The 19,950-nt window shown below is 56.9% G+C and overlaps 1 protein-coding gene across 1 annotated transcript in view; it reads left to right on the top strand.

The window, feature by feature from the left end:
• Nucleotides 1-19,950, top strand: part of CELSR1 (cadherin EGF LAG seven-pass G-type receptor 1) — a 135,968-nt gene that overhangs the window by 68,026 nt on the left and 47,992 nt on the right. Inside the window, exons 3-5 of the mRNA XM_030320940.1 lie at nt 1,770-1,992; nt 6,651-6,766; nt 7,149-7,237. Of these exons, the coding sequence (XP_030176800.1) occupies nt 1,770-1,992; nt 6,651-6,766; nt 7,149-7,237 (428 nt within the window). The remainder of the gene's footprint in view (nt 1-1,769; nt 1,993-6,650; nt 6,767-7,148; nt 7,238-19,950) is intronic.

The raw sequence follows: 19,950 nt of genomic DNA, 5'->3' as shown, positions 1-19,950 counted from the left end.
TGTGCGAACAGCTCGGAGCCTGGAGCCTGCTTCGGATTCTGCGTCTCCCTCTCTCTCTGTCCCTCCCCTACTCTCACTCTCTCAAAAATAAATAAACATTACAAAACCCCAGCACAGGCGTATATTGAAAGTGATTTGCAATAGAAGAAGCTATAAGCTACATACACGCCATCAATAATAGAGTAAGGAACGTTAGTGACTGAAGCTTTGATGGGTCCTCTAGTGGAATTCTGTGCAGCCAGTAACGAGGGGCGGAAGCAGGTGCACTGACAGGAAAGGACTCCAAAGAAAGTGATTCATTCCTGAGGGCGTGCAGGAGACCGCTGAGGGCTTTTACTGCTCTGACGTGTTTTTGTACAGTGATATGGGGGAGGGGGGCAGGGGTGCAGATGTGAATGTCATACGTTCATTTTGAAAGGTGTTCGTTTAGTGGCACGTGGGTAACTCAGCCAGTTAAGCATCTGACTGTTGATACTGGTCCAGGTCATGAGCCGAGGTCTGTGAGATCGATCCCCGCATCAGGCTCTGCGCTCACAGCACAGAGCCTGCTTGGGTTCTCTCGCCCCCTCTCTGTCTCTGCCTCTCCCCTGCTTGCACGCACGTGCTCTCTTTGAAAAATAAAGAAATAAACATCTCTTTGAAAAGGCGCTCATTTAAGGTCAGTAACTGGTGGGGGCGTCTGGGTGGCTCAGTCGGTTACGCGTCCCACTCTTGATCTCAGCTCAGGTCTTGATCTCAGGGTTGTGAGTTCAAGCCCCATGGTGGGCTCCGTGGTGGGCATGGGGCCTACTTAAAAAATAAATGAAATGAAATGAAATGAAAATCAGTAACTTGCAAAGAATGTTGGCGGGAGCTGGGGAGTGAGTGTCTGCTCTTTAGAAGCTCCTGTCCGTCCACAGGTCTTGGCGGGGTGCTGGTGGCTCCCTGTGTGTGGCAGAGGCAGGCTGGGCCGTGGGGTTGGGCCACCTCCCCGTCCCTGGAGCGAGCATCAATCGTCCCGGCAGACCGCTGCCGGCTGCCAGCTCGGGATCCACCCCAGCCTCCCAGAGCGTGTCCCCCCTGTTGGCGAGCGCGGGGACCCTCCCCGCCGGCGGGGTCTGACAGGCCTCTGGAGCAGAGGCAGTCTCTCTGGGGAAGCCTCCGGGACCCTGCTGTCACCACGGCAGGATGTGGGGACACAGTGGCGCCTGCCCTTGGCGAGCTCCAGGCTGGCAAGGGGGCCAGGCGGGATTACAGACACACCGGGGGTCCGGCGTCGGCCACGCTCTCGGGGCAGTGCGAGGGGGCGCGTGGGGCGGGAGGCCTCCCGAGGTGGTGACCCTGGGCCCAGCGTGCTCCCTGCGTGCAGCCCGGTCGCCCCCTCTGTTCTGACTGCGCAGCTGTTGCAACGGGCACGGTTGTGGGAGGGGGCCCGGCCCCCCCCCCCCTTATTCTCATCATGTCTGGATGATTCTTGCAGAAGAGAAGGCCCTGCTGGGCTAGCGGGGTGTAGCGTTCACCCCTGCACGTTCCTCTGTCCCCCGAGCGTGGGGACCCCGGCAGGGCTGGGGCAGGGATGGGACCTCTGTGGAGGAGCCCCCTGGGGTGTTTCCGGGGAACTGCCCTGGGATCGCCCCCCGGGAGCGGGGTGCCACCACGCGGGACGACTGCGACGCGGTCCTCGGAAGGCCCCGGGCCCTGCGGTGTCTACGCGCTGCACGGAGATGGCCGCGCGCGGGTCGGGTTCCGGGGCCGCAGGATGACCTCTCCCCGCCCGTCTCGTCCCGCAGGAGAGCACTGCGAGGTGAACTCGCGCTCCGGCCGCTGCGCCAACGGCGTGTGCAAGAACGGGGGCACATGCGTGAACCTGCTCATCGGCGGCTTCCACTGCGTGTGCCCCCCCGGCGAGTTCGAGCGGCCCTACTGCGAGGTGACCACCAGGAGCTTCCCGCCCCGGTCCTTCGTCACCTTCCGAGGCCTGAGACAGCGCTTCCACTTCACCGTCTCCCTCGCGTGAGTGCGTCCCGTGCGCCCTGCGGGAGAGCGCCTGGTGCTGCAGCAGCCGTCTCCAGGGGACAGCGGGGTGGCGTCCGGGGGCCCTTTGGTCCTAAGGGCAGAATTTCAGGACACCAGCAGCGGGGGGGGGGCGGGGGGGGGGAGCCCGGCCGGAAGCCTGCCCTCGCTCTTCTCGTCCCGCTCCCTTGCCGACAACACTGGGGCGGCCCTGGCGCCCAGAGGTGGGGGGCACGGGGGCCGGCCGGCCGGGCGCCGGGTCGACTCAGCTTGGGTCCGAGAGCTGGGCAGCCGAGGGCAGCCGCCTGTGGCCTCGCCTGTGTTGAGGGTGCGGGTGCTCCTTTATTTCTGCGTACGTTTCTGCAGGAGAAGTGGGGTGTATTTTATGTGTGGTCGTTTGTGCCCCTGTTGGGGACCCTTAGGGTGGCCTCCTGGTGGGGACGTGGCACCTGTGCCCTTGGAGCAGACATCTGCTTCCTGCCGGCTGCCCTTTGAAGATGGGCTCCTCTCCGGGGGTCCTGCCCTCCCCCCACCACCAGGCGAGGGGTGCAGTGCAGCCGACAGGCCCTGGGGGGCGCTGGTGGGAGCTGCAGCCCAGAAGAGTCGGCTGTGAGGCCTGGTCTTTGTGGTGAGTGGCCAGGCATGTGCCACCGTGGCTCCAGCCCAGTGGAGCCCGGTGCAGCCGGGAGTGTGGGCTGGCTGCTTCGGGGGAAAGACTGTGAGCACAGTGGGCACAGGGCAGGCCAGGCCTGTGGGCGGGAGCTGGGAGCCGGCCTGTGCCGTCTCGAGGGCCGCACGGTGCGTTTCCAGCGGTGAGCGTGGTTGGGGCCGGCGCCCTCAGTTTGCTTCAGCTCATGCTTGTTGAGCACCTGTTATGCCAGAGATGCTCTGGGCAACGGGTGAATCAGAAAGACTTTAGACACATCCTTAGGGATCTTCAAGTCCAGTGGGAGGGACTCTAGAAATGCATGCTGGGAAAGGCCCCCCGATCATGTGGAGATCCTGGGCAAAGCCAGCTCTGGAGGCCTGGGACGCCGGACATGTGGTTCAGGCTCCCCGACCTCTCCCCCGGGAGCCCCTCTCTCTTCAGAGCTGCCTTCGGCTCAGGGCCCACCTTGGCCTCTGCCCCCGCCTCTCACCCTGTCGCATCCTACGAGCCCCTTGAGCCCTCGTCCTCCTGTCCCCTGTTTGGCCTCCTCCTCTCTCCCTGGTGAGCTGGTGTGACGGCACTGGATTCGTCAGCTTGGCCGGAGTCAGCCTGAGTCCCGTTGGGCCTGCCCCCTGCCACACGTGGCTTGAGTTATCAGTGGGTTTTCTGCACTGTGGCTGGGACCTTCTCCCCCTAAACTGGTTCTCCACCCAAGCTCATTGGTCGGGGGTGGGAACTCAGGCCCGACTTCCTGATCCTGATTTTTGTCCTGATTTCAGCTTGTTTATCATCCTGAAGTCTCCAGGGTGGGTACCCTCCCTCTTTGAAACCTTTAAATCACTGCGCAGGGTCGCTGGCTGCCACTCCCTGCTCTCAAGCTCCCGGAGAGCCACGCCTGTCACCACCGTGCTCTGGGGAGGCAGGACATGGGGCTCCGCTTGGCCCTCCAGGCCTGGGTGGCTGTTTTCCTTTGACTATAAAGGCGGTTTCGAGGCTTGGGTCACTTGGAGTCCCATAGTTCTGAGGCTGTTGCCTGTTTTATTTGGGCCATGGTTCCACCACATTCTGTAGAAAGGCCGATGAGGGTCCCTCCCTGGGGCGTGGCCTGAAGGCTTGGGGGCGCAGAGGAAGTGTCTGGGGCAGCTGGCCCTCAACGCCGACTGCCGAGCTGGGCCCTGGGTGCCGGGCCCTGGATCCTGGCTCTCTGCCCGCTCGGGATGCCGGCTCTCTGTCCTCAGCCCGTAAGACCTGCACCCAGAAGGCCCACCATGGGGGCACAGCCTTCCAAACTGGGGCTCTGCCGTGGGGTCCCCAGCCACTCTGTGCCCCGTGTGGCTTGATGTTTAAAACATGCTCCTGTGGGCGTCTGCCCTCCCGATCAAAGGCATTTTGGGTCTCCTAGCACGTGTTATCCCTGGCCTGTGACGCACGGTGGTTGGGGGCTTGTGACTTTGTCGTCCGCGCAGCCATGGCCCTCAGTCACGTGCTGTGCCGCGACCACCGGCAGCGAGTGAGCTGCGGGGAGGGGGTCCCTGTCGGAGGCTGAGCTGAAAGGGGACCAGAAATGCCGGTGCCGGAGGCGGGCAGGCCCGGAAACCGACAGAGGAAGTCTGTTGGCTCCAGACTCGGGGAGAATCTGAGAAATGAAGCATTTGATTAATGTCCGGGTAACGTGATGTGATTGATGTCCTCTTGCTTGTCAGATTTGGTGTCTTTAGCCGATTCCGTTTGCAGCAACTTATGGGCAGTTTGCCGTACGCGTGGCCACGGCCAGGGCGTCAGGGCGCCGCTGAATCAGTGAGGAGTTTTTTAGGGAATGACTTCGGAAGCAAAAATCCCGAGACGTCCTCCCAGAACTTGAGCAGAAAAGCAGCTACGCTCTGGGGGCCGTGCTTCGGGGGTGGACACCCAGTGGGAAAGGTGGAGTGGGGCGCCTTCCTCCTCGTCCTCCACCCCCTGCCCCCCCATCCTGTGTTCTTGGCCTCTTCCCCGGCCCCTCGCCGCGTCTCCGTCTCTGTTTCTGGTCTTTCCTCCTTGTCTTGCCCTGTCCAGACCTTCCCCTTGGCCCTGGGTCTCTTGTTAGGGCTCTGTGTCCAGCGGGAGACCTCTGGGTGCCAGCTCGGGGCGGCGGGGGGCATGCAGGGCCGTTGGACGCGAACACCTCGTACCGACTCCCACCTCGGTCCAAGGAGAAACCCACGGCAGAGCCGCCTGCCCGGCAAGGATTAGGCGTGACCCAGGAGTCTCCGTCTTGTCCGTAATCCGTGCCCTTCTTCTGCCTGTTTCCCCCCAGACCGAAAGCATCCCCTTTGCTGTGCGGGGGGGTTTCTCTACCGTGTCATTGGATCTTGCTGATGTTGTAAACAGAGGGGGAGGTCGAGATGTGGACGGGACCTGTTTGTTTTAAGGAGCTCAAAGGAAAGGCTGAGGTCAGATGCCCGAGGCAGGGTCCGACACTCTTGCTGCTTGAAAACAGATAATCCAACCTTGAATCAAAGGAAATAATTTCCCCCACTTAATCTCCGGTGAGACAGACATCGAGCTCGCTCAGGAAACAGTTCCCAGGTTCCTGTAGGAGACGTTCTAGGTTCTCTGTAACCAGGGTGTCGGGAGGTGCCCCAGGTCTGGTCGAGCTGGCCTTCTTGGGACCCCGGGGTTGGCTGAAAGATCTCTGAGAATGTTTACGTCTTGTTGACATACGTGGGCTTTTTTTTTTTTTAATGTTTATTTATTTTGAGAGACAGAGACAGTGCAAGTGGGGGAGGGGCAGGGAGAGAGGGAGAGAATCCCAAGTGGGGCTCGAACCCACAAAGCCATGAGATCATGACCTGAGCCGAAACCAACGGTTGGATGCCTAGCCAACTGAGCCACCCAGGCGGCCCCAAATAAGTGGTTTCTAACTCTTCAGATGCTTGAAGTCGGGCAGGTCTGTTCAGTTTCACCCCTCTGGTTTCCAATCATGCTTTCATCCGTTCGTTTGTTTATTAGCACGTCGTTATTAAGTGCTTATATGGACCAGATCCTGTTTGGGGCTTCAGGATGCAGTAGTGAGTGAGAGTCAGTTCCTTCCCTTAAAGATCATAGCTCTTACACCCAAATAAATAAACAGCATAACTTCAGAAATAGACTAAGTGATGTGATAGATTTGAGCGGGCGGGGGCACCATGTAGATGGAATGAAGTTTACAGAAAGTGCAGTCAGTGTCTCCTGAGAGATCTGCGGAGCCAGGGAAGGTTGTTGGGGGGCGGACAGCAAGTGCAAAGGCCCTGGGGCAGGGAGGGGGTAGTGTTTGGGAGCGCAGGGAAATGGCGGTGGAGACTAGGGACAAAGGCCCTGAGGCAGTCATCACCACCAGCCTCCCTGCGTGGGTGGTATTGCCTTGAGGAACGTGCACAGGGACGTTTCCAGTAACAGAACATGCACCGCACGTGTTTCTTTTTTTTTTCTTCTTCTTTTTTTAAAGTTTATTTATTTTTGAGAGAGAGAGAGAATGGAAGCAGGGGAGGTGCAGAGAGAGAGGGAGGCACAGAATCAGAAGCAGGCTCCAGGCTCCGGGCTGTCAGCACAGAGCCCGACACGGGGCTCGAACTCCCCACCCGTGAGATCATGACCCGAGCCAAAGTCGGACACCCACCTGAGCCCCCCAGGCGCCCCTGCACCACACGTGTTTCTGTTCACACGCCTCTAACTGGTGCAGTGGCTGCGTCGTCCTCCTAGGACAAGGTTCAGATGTCCTCTTTTCCTGTCCTCCCGGCCGTGGAAACCAGATTCCTCTGTGGTATCTGCTTTGCTACTCCCAGAAAAGAACATCGCCAAGCAGGTTTTATGGGTCGCCGACTCCTGATGAGAAAAATGAGTTTCCCGGGGACGAGAGTCTTTCCCGAGTTGGTCCCCACGCTCTCGCCCTCTGCCGGCTGGGCGTGCCGCGTCGTTCCCCTACCCCAGGCCGTCTGCGGCCCCTCGGTGCGGGGCCATTCGTCCTGTGACGTGCTTCTGCTTGGCCCCACAGGTTTGCCACCCAAGAGAGGAACGCCCTGCTGCTCTATAATGGCCGCTTCAATGAGAAGCACGACTTCATCGCCCTGGAGATTGTGGGCGAACAGGTGCAGCTCACCTTCTCAGCAGGTGGGGCCTCCTCCCCAGGAAGGAGCCGCTCTCTGAGCCCTTCACGGGCACTCTGTCGCTTGAAACTACCCTCGTCCTTTGCAGCACCTTTAAGTGTGCTCCCTGCCCGTGCCCTGGTCCTGTTGGGGATCTGTCCTGTGGGGGGAAATGCGGAACGCACGAAGGTGTTCATGGGGGTGTTATTTATGATGCCGAAAAGACGGAAGGCCCGGCTCGGGGTTCCAGACGTTGGGGAACCGTTGGGCATCTGATCTGTAGATTGGAACTATTTAAAGAGCCGTGAAGCACGTCGTCACCCACGCTGTTGGCAGAGAACGTCGATCCAGGCTGTCTCGTCTGTGGCCCGCTAACCTGTGCTCTCTCTGGACTCCCCCACCCGCAGGTGAGGCTACCACAACGGTGACCCCGCAGGTCCCGGGGGGCGTGAGTGACGGGCGCTGGCACTCGGTGCAGGTGCAATATTACAACAAGGTAGGACGGGGTGCCCCCCCTCCCCCCCACACACACCGCTTCCCGCCGGCCTGGGCGACCAGTGGCCGGGCCCCAGCAGCTCTTCTGTCTGAAGTCATTCATTCATTCATTCATTCATTCATTCATTCATTTATTGTTTTAATTTTTTTTTTTAACGTTTATTTATTTTTTTGGGACAGAGAGAAACAGAGCATGAACGGGGGAGGGTCAGAGAGAGAGGGAGACACAGAATCAGAAGCAGGCTCCAGGCTCTGAGCCATCAGCACAGAGCCCGACGCGGGGCTCCAACTCACGGACCGCGAGACCGTGACCTGAGCCGAAGTCGGACACTTCACCGACTGAGCCACCCAGGCGCCCCTGTCTGAAGTCATTTATACTCCGAAATTATACTGGCTGAAAAAGTTCTTTAGGAAGTGTTTGTTGAGGGTCTGTGTAAGTGTCCCCAAGCCCTGTGCTGGGGTCGGGGAGACTCGGGGACCCCCAGAGGTCCCCCTGCAGTGGAGGGAGACGTGGAAAGAGTTTATTCGTTGCTGCTGCTTTGGCTCGGGTCATTGCCGGTGGCTCCGGTGGCTAAAATTGCAGGCCAAACACAGCTCCAAAGCCAAGATTGTCCGTTCGTACCCGGATGTAACCCGAGAGTCAGGAAGGTGGAGGAGATGCTGTGGAGGTGTGGGCAGTTTGGTTTCGTTTTATTTTGCCGTTTCCTGGCTTGTAAGGAAAGAGGGTGTTAAGCGCTTTCATCAGAACTACCCCACTTTCCATGGCTGTAGCGTTTGCAAGCCGCTTTTCTCTTTCCTGGGAAACTCCAGGGCGCCTCCCACCGAGGGTGGGCGAGAGACAGCAGCCTTCTCTTGGGCACAGATAATGAGACTTGTGCCCCTGTGTCCCGGGGGGTCAGGAGCCCCCGAGGACGGGGCTGTGCCCCGTGGGCCTCTGTGTCCCCGTAGCTCGGGGCACGATCCCTCCGAGCCCAGGGACCCTTCTGCCTGCTTGAATCTGCTCCAGCCAGCAGGACAGACAGGTGGACAGAGACACGCCCCCTGGCTTCTCCATTCATGTCCTCTGGGTAGCTTTCCTGCGTCCAACAGCGATCATGGGGGCTGAGCGCCAGCTAAGGGTGCAAGCCGGTCAGAGTGGGCCGAGGGGACCCCCCCCCCCAGAGCCCGTGCTTCTGTCAGGGGAGCAAAGACCACGCACCTGGTGCATTTTCTTTCCTGCCTGTGTGGGAACACACCTCCCCCACCAGACCCGGCTGAAGGCTTTTGGCTGCGGGGCTTTGCCGGCCGTGGCGTCCCCATCAGAGTGCCTGCGCGTAGCGAGTTCTGGAATCTGCCGATGGCCCAAACAACAGTGTGTCACAGTTGGGCGGGGTCGGGACCGCTGACTTGGCTGCCCCTGCCCGTGCCCTACTGCACCATCCCTGGCCGCCACCCGCACATAGGGAGCACCCACCAGGGGCCTGCCTGCCGGCAGCCAGCTGGTAAACACCACAGCCAGGCGGCCCCCGGCACGTCCCGGAGGAAGGAGCCTCCCTCCAGGAGGCACGCAGAGGTGGGTCCCCGGCAACCCGCCCCTTCCGTTCCCAAGGCCGGCCTTTCAGCAGCAATGCGCGGCTGAGCCAGACCCTCAGCGCCAGGATTAGGCCTTTCCTTTCCTGGAGCTCAGCTGTTTCCTCTCTTGCCCGAGGTTATTCGATGGAGGGAACCCAGCAGTTTTCACTTCTGTCTTAAGGCCTCCTTTGTGGGGTTTGCCGGCCACACAGTCGGGGAAGTGTTCGCAGAGATGATGCACCTCTGTCTAGTGGGGGGCGCGGGGGGCGGATATTTTTTGTCTCGCTGCCCGAGGCTCTTCTCCAGATGCAGCGACGATCTGAGTGGCCCACGGCCAGGGGTAGGCACATTTGTTTGCAGGGGTGAGAGGGCTGCCCGTCCCAAGGCAGACCGCCCCCGGGATAAGGGGTGAAGGCAACCCAGAAAATGGACCCTAGGGGCTGGTTGTTCTGCCCTCCGGCTTCTTGTTTTGTGGTCCTTGCCGACCGTGGTCCTCGGTGAGGCCTCACCTGCAGGCCACAGGTCTCCGGAGAGGCTCAGCCACGGGCCCCTCACCTGCGCTCCATTTACAAGACAATGTATCTGAATAATTCAGGGCAGTCAGGGAGGGTAGAATGGTGGAGAGTCCCGCCCCTCGCTCTGGTTCACGCGCCCTCCCTCTTGTTTCTCCCAGGCGGGTCTGCTCTGCGTTGCCTGCGTGGGAACCCCCTGGCCCCCACTGACCCTCCCCAAGTCTGCAGGGGGCGTGGGGGCCTGGGAATCCGCCTGGGCCTTTTTATCAGGCAGGAAGCAGGGAACCCTCAAACAGGATGGTCCCAGCAGGGCTTATCCCTAAAATAGGGTGTGGGGCATCCACGAGGGCTAGTGTGGGACCCTGGACTGGTGGCCGCAGCGGGGCTGTGGCCGTGGCTCCCCTCAGGCCTGGAGGAACAAGGGGACGGCAGAGCCCAGAAGGACAGAGTCCTGGAGAGAAGCCACTTACATGGAGCGGTGACCTTCCCAGAGGCTCTCCTGACAGCTCGCCCTGCCCTCCCCCTGATCTCCTGTTGGGCTCCCATTGGCCAAAGCCAGCCAGAAGCCGGACACAGCAGGCCCTTGATAAGGTCGTAGGGTCGGCCTCCCACGCAGAGAGCAGGCAGTCAGTTTACTTTTTCTCCGCTTGATGACGTTGTAGACGAGAAGGTCTGCAATTCACCTTCCGTGAAAGGAAGGTACACTGGACTCCTTTCTGGAAAGGTGTTTCCAAAGCAGCCTCTTTGCACAGGCATGTTGAACTTTGTCAAGCTCGGCGGAGCCCCTCCCGCACCCCCCCCCCCGCCCCCCGCGGAGGTTCAGGGCTGGTCTGGACTATTTGTGATCCTCACTCCTGACTCTGTCGTGGACGTGCATTGTTTCCGAGGCCCTCTTGGAGGATAAACGTTTGCACCGCCAACTCGCAGAAGAGCAAACGCACCTGATGGGAGAGGTTTGCAGAGTATTTGGAAATGACGCCTTGTTCCAAACTCGGGTTTGGCTGCGGGGTGGGGAGACTCAGGCTCCCTGTGGAAACGGCTCTCACGTGGGCGTCTCATCTCTTTGCTGTTCCTGCGGAGGATTCTGTGCAAGGGGGCACTGGGTCCCTGAGCACGGGCCTGCTGTCGTGCTGGGTGTCTGCAGCGGTCACATCGAGGCCCCTCGCCGTGCCCCAGGATCCCTCCGCCGGGGCTGCGGGCATAGACCCTTGTTAATGAGAGGTTTAGGATGGTCCTGGGGAAACCAGGATGGCTCATGTCCGCCTTGACCGTGGCATCAGGGGGTGTCCGCCCAAGCCAGCTGTGCGCCCCGGGAGTCTGCACAGACGTGTAGACTGGGCAGACACGGACGTGCCAGGGAGGCGCGCTCCTGGGACACATCAGGCAGGGTGGCCTGTTTGGGGCATGGGGCTCGAGGAGAGAGTGGGTGGTGGGAGTGGTGGTCAGACAGGGCCAGATCGGCTGGGGGCTTTGATGTAGGATAAAGAAGGGGTTGAGGAGGATGTGAGGCGTGTTATGCAGGTGTCCGCACCTCGGGACTATTGACGCCTGTCATTAGCGGCTCATTCTTTGTTCCAGAGGGTGTTGAGCAGTGCCCCTGACTTCTATCCCTTAGGTGCCAGCAGCACCCCCTCGTTGTGACAACCAGAATTGTTTCTGTCTATTGTCAGGTGTCCCCACAGGTGCCTCAGCAGGGGAACTGATGCGTTGGCCGGCCGTACCCGCCTGGATGGGACGGTGGAGTCCCTTGAGGCTGGGCTGGCCACAAGGTCCTGGGTAGGCTTGGCCCGTGCTGGCTCGGGGCCATTCTGAGATGACGTGGGCTGCCTTTAGTAAGCCTGGAAAGTATTTTCATTAAGAAAGGAGAGCTCGAGTTAAATGGAAACCCCCTCCAGCATCAGTATTCTCTCCTGATTGGGCAGAGCATCCAAGTGCTTGAGATTTCCATGACCTTGGGGAAAGGGGCTGCTGGGTGTCGTCAGGACCCTGCCCTGTGTTTCTGGAAGTCACTCATAAGCTCTTGGGTCTGAGCCGCACATTAACCTCCAGGAATCTCGAAGGGAGTGGGTGATGTGCGGGGCAGTGCAGAGGAATGACCCTACATGCTGCCCTGGGCTCTCCCTCTGCTTCACGGAGTGCTCCAGAAAACCCATGGGTTTCTGCCCAGAGTCTTGTGTCAGGCTGGTTTTGATGGGAGCCCTCCTGGGGGTCATTCCTACAGACCCCCTGTGGTTCAAGTGTGTGGCCTTGGGGTTGTGGCTGCCTGGTCTCCCTGATCACTCCTTGCAGCCCTTTCTTCATGCCGTGTGTTCACTCACTGATATGTGGAGCGTTTATTGAGTGTCTACTGCATGCCAGGCACTGTTCTAGATATGGGGACGCACAGAGCACAGAAGGGGTAAAGCCATCACCTGGGAGCTCCTGTTCCAGAGACGGGGGAGGGAGAGGGAAGAGGGAGGAGGAGGGAGGGGAGGAGAGGGAAGAGGAGGAGGGACAGAGAAGGAGCAGTGAGCACCTTCCTTGAGCTGACTCTTCTGGACAAGTAGGCCTGCATGACCTCGCCCCTCCCCACCCCTCCAGCAAGCACTGGGCCAGGCAGGGGAGGTGTGGGGCTTGTGTTGTTTGGGCTAGAGCCCCCCAAGAGCCTGTCCTTGTGAGATGTGTCCAGAAGGGTGGAAAGCGGCTGTTAATAGAGAGTGATCGACATGTGCTGCTTTCTGAAACGGTGCAGATGTCAGCAGCTGGTAACTGTTGTTTTTTATGAGAAGGGACACGTAGTTCTCTTGTCGAGTCCGACTTAGGGAAGCGGAGAAGCTACTTGACAGAATAGAGGGTGGTGCAGCCGTGAGGAGGAACGAAGTCGATTTCTGCGTGCTGACGTGGAAACGATCTCTGAGAATGTTGTTCATGGGTTTAACAACCACACTGAAGGCCGGGTTGTAGACCGCACACTTTTTAATCTCAAATTGGGAACTTTTGGGAGAATCGCAAAGTTAAAGTTAGAACTCATATTCCCTTTGACCAGAGTCCCCAGTTGTTGACATTGTTCCACGTTTGCTTTATTATTTTCTACCCCCGCACACATAGCCTCATATTTCACCTGCTGGTCTGAGCACCCTCGATGCTCACACCTGTGTCAGGTGTCACTGTGCTGAATGTCGGCTGTGTTCTAATTCCGTCAAGCTCTCCAAATGTATACGTTTTCTTTTTGCTAGAACAAGGAATTCTCTCTTCTTTCTATTCATTTATATTTGGTATGGTTTCACAAATTCCTGTCTTACTCAATGGACCATAATCTATCCTTTTCATTAATTCGATGTTCAGATTAGTTCTTGTTTGGCCCATGTCTCAGATTTGGCCAAAGGGACACAGGTGTAAGGGCCAGCTGTATCTAGCTCCGGCCTTTTGACTCCCCTCGCCATTTTTATTAGTGCGCCTTTGCTGGTTGGCACAAAAGGACGTTCCAGGCTTATCTGGTCCTCAACCCCAGCCCTGGAATCAGCCATTTATCCATAGAACTCTGGATTCTTTTTGTGACAAACGGCATTTAGAAACCAAGATTCGGGTGCCAGGTGTGCTTGGTGCTGCCGGGGTGTCTCACTCTCTATTTCTTTCATAGGCAGAGCTGGGACATGTGTCAGTGTGTAGTTGTGTGTGCACAGACTTGTATGCACACACGGAAGTTCACGTTTGTTTCATCTCTACTTGTCGAAAGCCTCAAATTCCATCCAACGTAGGCTCATTCTGGTGTTTTCCTCTTTTCATGTTTGTCACCCTCTTCTCTCAGTGAGAAACCTGTTCCCATTAGCCTCAATCTGGCCATTTATTTTCTCACTCCACCATTATTTAAACAATGTGCTGGCCCAGTAGGCCACCACCTTGCAAGCCGCTCCCTCCCTGGGCCTGACTGTACCACTGACTCCAACAGGTGCCAGGAACAAGAGGCCTTAATGGAGATTTGGCTAATGTATCAAATTATTCAGAAAGTAGAGGAAGGCAAGAAGGAAGGAAGTTTGTTATAAAACTTGTTGTGAATTTGTAGGCAATGAAAATACAAAATGCCAAAATATGCGGGATGCAGCTAAAGCAGTACCATGAGGAAAATTCATAGCACTGAAAAAATACTATCAGAAAGAAAGTCTCAAATCAATAATCTAAGCTTCCACCTCAAGAATCTCCAGTAACAAACACACTGAAGACCTGGTTGTAGACTGCACACTTTTTAATCTCAAATTGCAAACTTTTGGAAGAATCGCAAAGTTTAAATAAGAACTCATTCCCTTTGACCAGATTCCCCAGTTACTGACATTTTTCCACGTTTGCTTTATTATTTTCCACCCCACCCCCCCATATGTCCTCATATTTCACCTGCTAGTCTGAGCACCCTTGATGCTCACACCTGTGTCAGGTGTCACTGTGCTGAATGTCGGCTGTGTTCTAATTCCATCAAGCTCTCCACACGTGTGAGTTGGCAAAAGAAACTCAAAGCAGGCAAGCAGATGGAAGCAAATAATCAGAGCAGAAATCAGAGGAGTTGAAAATAAAAAAATACAGAAAATCGATGAAACAAAGAGCTTTGGAAACATCAATAACACTGATCACCTTCTAGCCAGATTGACGAGAGAAGGGAGACAACACAGTTCCCAGTGTGAGGAATAAAACAGGATATCAGCACAGACCTTGCAGACACTGGTGGTTAGTGGAAGAATTCCACACGCAATCCTCTGTATGGGCATTTAGGACCCAGACAAAACGGTCCAATTTCTCAAAAATGCAAGCCACCACAACCCACCCGGTATGAAATAAAGAATTGGACCACCCTGCTGTTCAAGAAATGGAATTTGTCATTTATTAAAGGAAATTTTTTTAACGTTTTATTCATTTTTGAGAGAGAGAGAGAGAGAAAGAGAGAGAGAGCGCGCGCAAGAGCAAGAGTGGGGGAAGGGCACAGAGAGAAAGGGAGACACAGGATCCGAAGCAGGTTCCAGGCTCTGAGCTGTCAGCACAGAGCCCGACGCAGGACTTGAACTCATGAACCGCGAGATCATGACCTGAGCTGAAGTCAGATGCTCAACTGACAAAGCCACCCAGGAGCCCTTGGAATTTGTCATTTAAACACTCCCCAAAATGAACCCTCCAGGCCCAGATGGTTTCACTGGTTAGTTCTACCAAATGTTTAAAGAATGACACCAATTCTATACATCGCTTCCAGAAAAATAGAAGAGGAGGGGACGCTTCCCAGGTCACTGGGGCATTAGTAGTACCCTGATATGAAAACCAGATGAAGACAGCACAGGGCACCAGAGGCTGGTGTATCTCGTGACCCCGTGCAGCTCATGTCCCCACGGAAGCCTGTACATGGCGTGTTCACAGCAGTCCCGGACTGGACTCCGTGGTTGAACGGTTAAACGGACTGTGGTGCGTCCCTTGCGTGGAACGTGGGCTGTGACTCACAGTTCTTGCAGCAAAGACACATGCTGAGTGACAAAAGCCAGCCTCACAAGCTTAGGTACTGCATGATCCCATTTACAGAATGTTCTGGAAAGAACGAAAAGGACTGAATTGGAGAAGAGAGTAGTAGTCTTCCGGGGCCGAGGTGGGGGCAGGAGGGACGCAGGTGTGTCTGTGGAAGGACCACAGGTGGGGTCCTAGTGGTGATGGAACATTCTCCATCCTTCTGTGATAGTCTTCTACTGTTTTGCAAGATGTTTGCCGTTGGTGGAAACCGGGTAAAGGGCACATCAGATCTCTCTCGTTATTTTTCTCAGTTATGTGCATGTCTATGACTATCTCAAAATAAAAGGCTCGACTAAAAGAACCTTGAAAGACATGGGGCACCTGGCTGGCCCAGTTGGTGGAGCCTGTGTCTCTTAATCTTGGGGTTGTGAGTTCAAGTCCCATGTCGGGTGTAGAGATTACTTTAAAAAACCTTTAGGGGCACCTGAGTGGCTCAGTCAGTTAAGCGTCCAACTTTGGCTCCGGGCAGGATCTCACGGTTCATGGGTTCAAGCCCCGTGTTGGGCTCAGTGCTGACAGCTCGGAGCCTGGAGCCTGCTTCGGGTTCTGTGTCTCCCTCTCTTTCTGCCCCTCCCCAGCTCGCACTCTGTCTTTGTCTCTGTCTCTGTCTCTCTCAAAAATGAATAAACATTTAAACACATTTTTAAAAAATAGTAAACTTTAAAAGTACTTTGAAAAAAATATAAATATGTGCTGGCATATGCATGTTTTTTTTCTGAAGGGTATCCCCCTGAAAAAAAAAAACAAAAAACCCCCAAACCCATCAACAGCATGTATCAGAAAACTTCTGCTAGGTCACAAATCACCGTAAAGCATGGTGTCTTAAAACATCAGATATTTATTATTCCTTGTGATTCTGTGACAGAAGGATTGGCTGTGGCTCTTTTGTAAACAGCCTACCACATGCTGGACAACTTTGGGGAGAAACATGATAAAAACGATATGTTTCGTGTTCATTTTGTACCTTTCTGTGATTTTTTTCTGTGTTTTACACGTTCTAAAATTTTTTTTACGTTTATTTATTGTTGAGAGACAGAGAGAGACAGAGCAGAAGCAGGGGAGGGGCAGAGAGAGAGGGAGACAACAGAATCCGAAGCAGCTCCAGGCTCCGAGCCGTCAGCGCAGAGCCCGACGTGGGGCTCGAACCCACAAACCGTGAAATCACGCCCTGAGCCGAAGTCCGACGCTTAACTGAGCCACCCAGGCGCCCCCGTGTTTTACGTGTTCTTAAGAGTATAGCAGGAATGACGGGTGATGGGACTACGAACCAATTTTGTTTTCTTCCTTTTAACTTTCTGTTTAAAAAAATCGTCTGATTTAGAGAACGTACGAGACAGCCAAAGTTTTACAAGTTTAGGAAAACTTTTGCCGAGGACATCAAGGTGGGAGACGAGAGAGGCCAGGTGGGGGTCTGTCGTCGCCGCCCCCGCACGGGGTGGGGGGGTGGCGTCACACTGGCTTTGCTTCTCCCACGGACAGAGCTGCACAGTGACGTGTGGTTAAGGTTTCCTCTGGGCAGGGTCACCCCGTTCATCCCGAGCCTCCAGTCCGGAGTTTGACTGCTTTTGTTTCCTCTCCGGCTGCGTTTCCACGGATACAGCCAGTTTCTCGGGGACCGGAATGGCCTCCGCCGTGTCGGCCCCCGTGGGTAGTCGATAAATCTCGAACAGCCATGCTCGCATAACAGGTGCATTCCATTTGCCCATCAAATCGGAGGGCAGTGTCTGTAACCACGTTGTCCTTCCTCTGGGCCTGGAGGGGTCGTGCCTCCCAGGGACGCCAGTGGGCGGAGAGAACAGTGTCCTGAGTGGCCTCTGGGAGGGTCCAGGTGGGGTGAGGGGCCCGGCCTGCGAGCTGCCCAGCGGCTGAAAGTCGCCTGCTTCCTCTCCAAAACACGGCCTCGGCAGATGGTAGGCAGCCACCTGCTGTGGAAACATACCGATTCCCCGGGACATGCACAGCCCCACCTTGGGGCTTTTGTGTCCACGGCCTGTGTGGAGAGCCCGCCTCCGCCCGGGCTCTTGGTCACGTGGCGGTCACTGTCCTGCACCTGCTGCCTGCCTCAGCCCTCCATCCGTCCCAGCTTTCCTGGGCGCCCCTCCCCCTCCCAGGCTTCCTCCCTTTTTTTTTTTTTTTTACCTCTGCCCCCACCCCCCAGACGAGGACATTTACCGACTGGGGTCCACACGTCCACCCTTGAAAGAGGAGGAAACTGAGGCTCAGAGTGAGGCCAGGAGGGTCAGGGCTGGGGTCCAGGGGCTCTCACCCACTCGTGGGCTCTGCCTTCTGCAATTTGGATCCAAGGGCTAGCACAGATTCCCTGACCCTGGGGGCCTTGGGAGAAGCCAGGGGCCTGTGGGGTCTCTGTGCTGCTGTCTGGACTCTGGGAACCGAGAGGGGCCTGTCAGGGTCCCAGCAGGAGCAGACAGGGCTTTGCAGGAGTGTGTGTGTGTGTGTGTGTGTGTGTGTGTGTGTGTGTGCACGCACACGCGTGTTAGTGAATGTGAGTGCGTGCGAGTGTGCACATTTCCCATAAGCCCTTCTTCTCTCTTTGTCTGAGGTGGCTTTTTGGAAAGGTGACCTGTGGCCTGTAAATCCGTGCATTCTAAGTGACCTGGTCACTGCCGAGAGCTGTCGTCCTTTCTCTCCTGGGAGGAGTGGGTTGAGCGCAGAGCCTGCCCATGGGCCCGGGTCCCCTTCTGCGTGTGCCCCAGCAGGCCCGGGTGTGTGGATCCCACGTGCGGAGTGACGTGAGCTTCTTATCTAGTGCCTGAAGGTCCCCCCAGTTCGTGTCGAGCAAAGCCCCCAAGAGAAGGAACGTTACCCCAGCTTTTTAAGAAAGTGCTGTTTAAACTCTGGGGACCCCAATTTTAAGCCCTCTTATTTGTCATCGGAGAAAAGACCAGCCTCCGAGCAGATCTGCACAAACTCCCTGGCTCCCAGAAAACCTGGGGAGCCTTGCTGGCCGAGCAGCGGGGGGACCTGCCTCCTGCCAGCAGGGACCGCAGCGGAGGCTCCCGGCCCCCTCATGGACCCCAAGAGCTTTTGTCTGGTGAAGGGTCGGGCTGGTGAGCGGCTGGCACCGTGCCCCGTGGATCTTTTCCAGAACAAAAGTCATCCCCACGGAGATCAGGGGCCCTCAGGAGATGCCGATTTGTATAGAGTGCCGAGCACGCAGGCCGCCTTCCAGCCCTCGGCTCCCATGTTCCCCCGCGTGTTGTGCGTCCGTCAGAAACGCACAGGGTTCCTCTTCTCCCTGTGGCCACAATCGTGCGTCAACTGGAGTTAACCACCTGCCCGAGAAACAGAAGACGCTGGTGTGATTTTTTTTTTTTTTTAATGAAACTCCAAAGCGAGCAGCGGATTCTGACGTTTGTTGGAAATCTTTTCTTTTTAACGCTCCCCAAACAAGAGGAATCTGCTGGCACAGTCCAGCACGTTCTCGGAGAGCGAACAAAGGAAGGACCCCGGCGCTCTGGCCGCTCCGCGTTCAAGCCCTGGAGAAGAATCCGAGGCTTTCCCTGGAGATGCGTTCACGTGCAAGCTGTTGACTGCTCCTTTCTTCTTCAAAGGCGTGAAAAGAAGTTTGTGGTTTTTTTAAAACCACAGGAAAACATACAGAAGCAAAAATACAGGGAGAACAGCCATTTGCGCGGTTTTCGGGCTTTTCTTCCCATCCTCGCCCAGCAGCGCGGCAGCCGCGAACTCTGCGGAGCGCCCCCTTTGCGCCCGGGGTGGTGCCACGGCCTTCGCGTTCATTGTGCGTTTCGTCCCACGAGGGAGGCGCTGTTTTCACCCCTGCTTCACAGAGGGGCCTGGCGGGCAAGGCAGCCAGGTGACTTTCCCCAGTGGGGTCAGGATGCGAACTCGTCGGGGGCTGTGGACGCTGCTGTCCCGTGTCCCCCGCCGGCCTCAGGCCCTCCCGGCTGGGCCTCACGTTGGGGCAGCCAGGCCCGCTCCAGATACACTCTGCAGAGGGGTTCGGATCCACTTCTCCGTTTTGTTCCCCAGTGACCCTAGAGCGGGTAGCTGTGAACCTTGCGGCTCTCCGGGAGGAGCTGCCCGGCTCGGACTGGTACGTAATCCACACCAGGTCACTAGCAGGTGAGGGAGTCAGGAGCGCCTGCCCCCTCCTCAGCCTCACTGTGGGCAGGAACTTGGCGGCCAGGAAGTGACCTGCCTGATGTCCCATCAGGTGTGCAGGCAGCCATTTGCTGCCCGTACCCTAGGGGGGGATGCTGTGTCCCCAGGAATAGGTTTCCGGCATCTTTACGGAAAAAAAGCCCAAAATGTCTGGGCTTTTTTTGGTCCTTAATATATAGATATATATTTTTTTTTTAATTTTTTAATGTTTATGTTTGAGAGAGAGCATGAGTGGGGGAGGGGCAGAGAGAGGGAGACACAGAATCCGAAGCAGGTTCCGGGCTCCAGGCTCCGAGCTGTCAGCACAGAGCCCGACGCGGGGCTTGAACCCACAGACCGTGAGATGGTGACCTGAGCCGAAGTCGGATGCTCAACCGACTGAGCCACCCAGGCCCCCCTGTCTTTTTGTCCTTAATATTCAACTCAAGAAGTATACATTTTACAACTTACTTTTGGGAGACCTCGGAGTTTCGGCTGGCAATTTAGTCGACTTCTTAAAGCCGCTGAACAGGCCCCCGCCCCCCCCCCCCCCGGATTGCCAGGGCAGATGAGGTGGAACAGGGGAGTGAGCCATGGCTTCGGGGCCGCCTCCAGGCCCTGGGCCGCTCACACCGGCCCCGCGAGGGGAGGCAGCCCGGTTCTCGGCAAACAAGCCGTTTTGTCCTCATGGAGACGCCGAAACGTGTGCTGAGGTCCGAAGACGCCTGGCCAGTCCTGTCACCTTGGGGAAGCTGGTCTAGTCAGTGTCGCTCTTGGGTTCCTCGCACGTTTCCGTGCAGATCCGGGGGGCAGGTGAGTCGGCTCACTGTGCCTGACGTGGCCGCGCCCTGTCGTGGGATTCAGTACGAGTGGGCACGCGAGGTGACCGCAAGCGGTTGGAACGTCGGGGTGAAGCCGCCGGGTCCCTTAGCCTGTCCTTCCCGCGTTCCCCCACTGCCCCTTTCCTGTGCACCGTTGCACGTGAATCCCTGTAGGCTGGTCAGCAGCACTG

This window comes from Lynx canadensis, chromosome B4 (genome assembly GCF_007474595.2).
Source record: "Lynx canadensis isolate LIC74 chromosome B4, mLynCan4.pri.v2, whole genome shotgun sequence".
Lineage (NCBI taxonomy): Eukaryota > Metazoa > Chordata > Mammalia > Carnivora > Felidae > Lynx > Lynx canadensis.
This window is presented reverse-complemented; position numbering and strand designations above follow the sequence as displayed.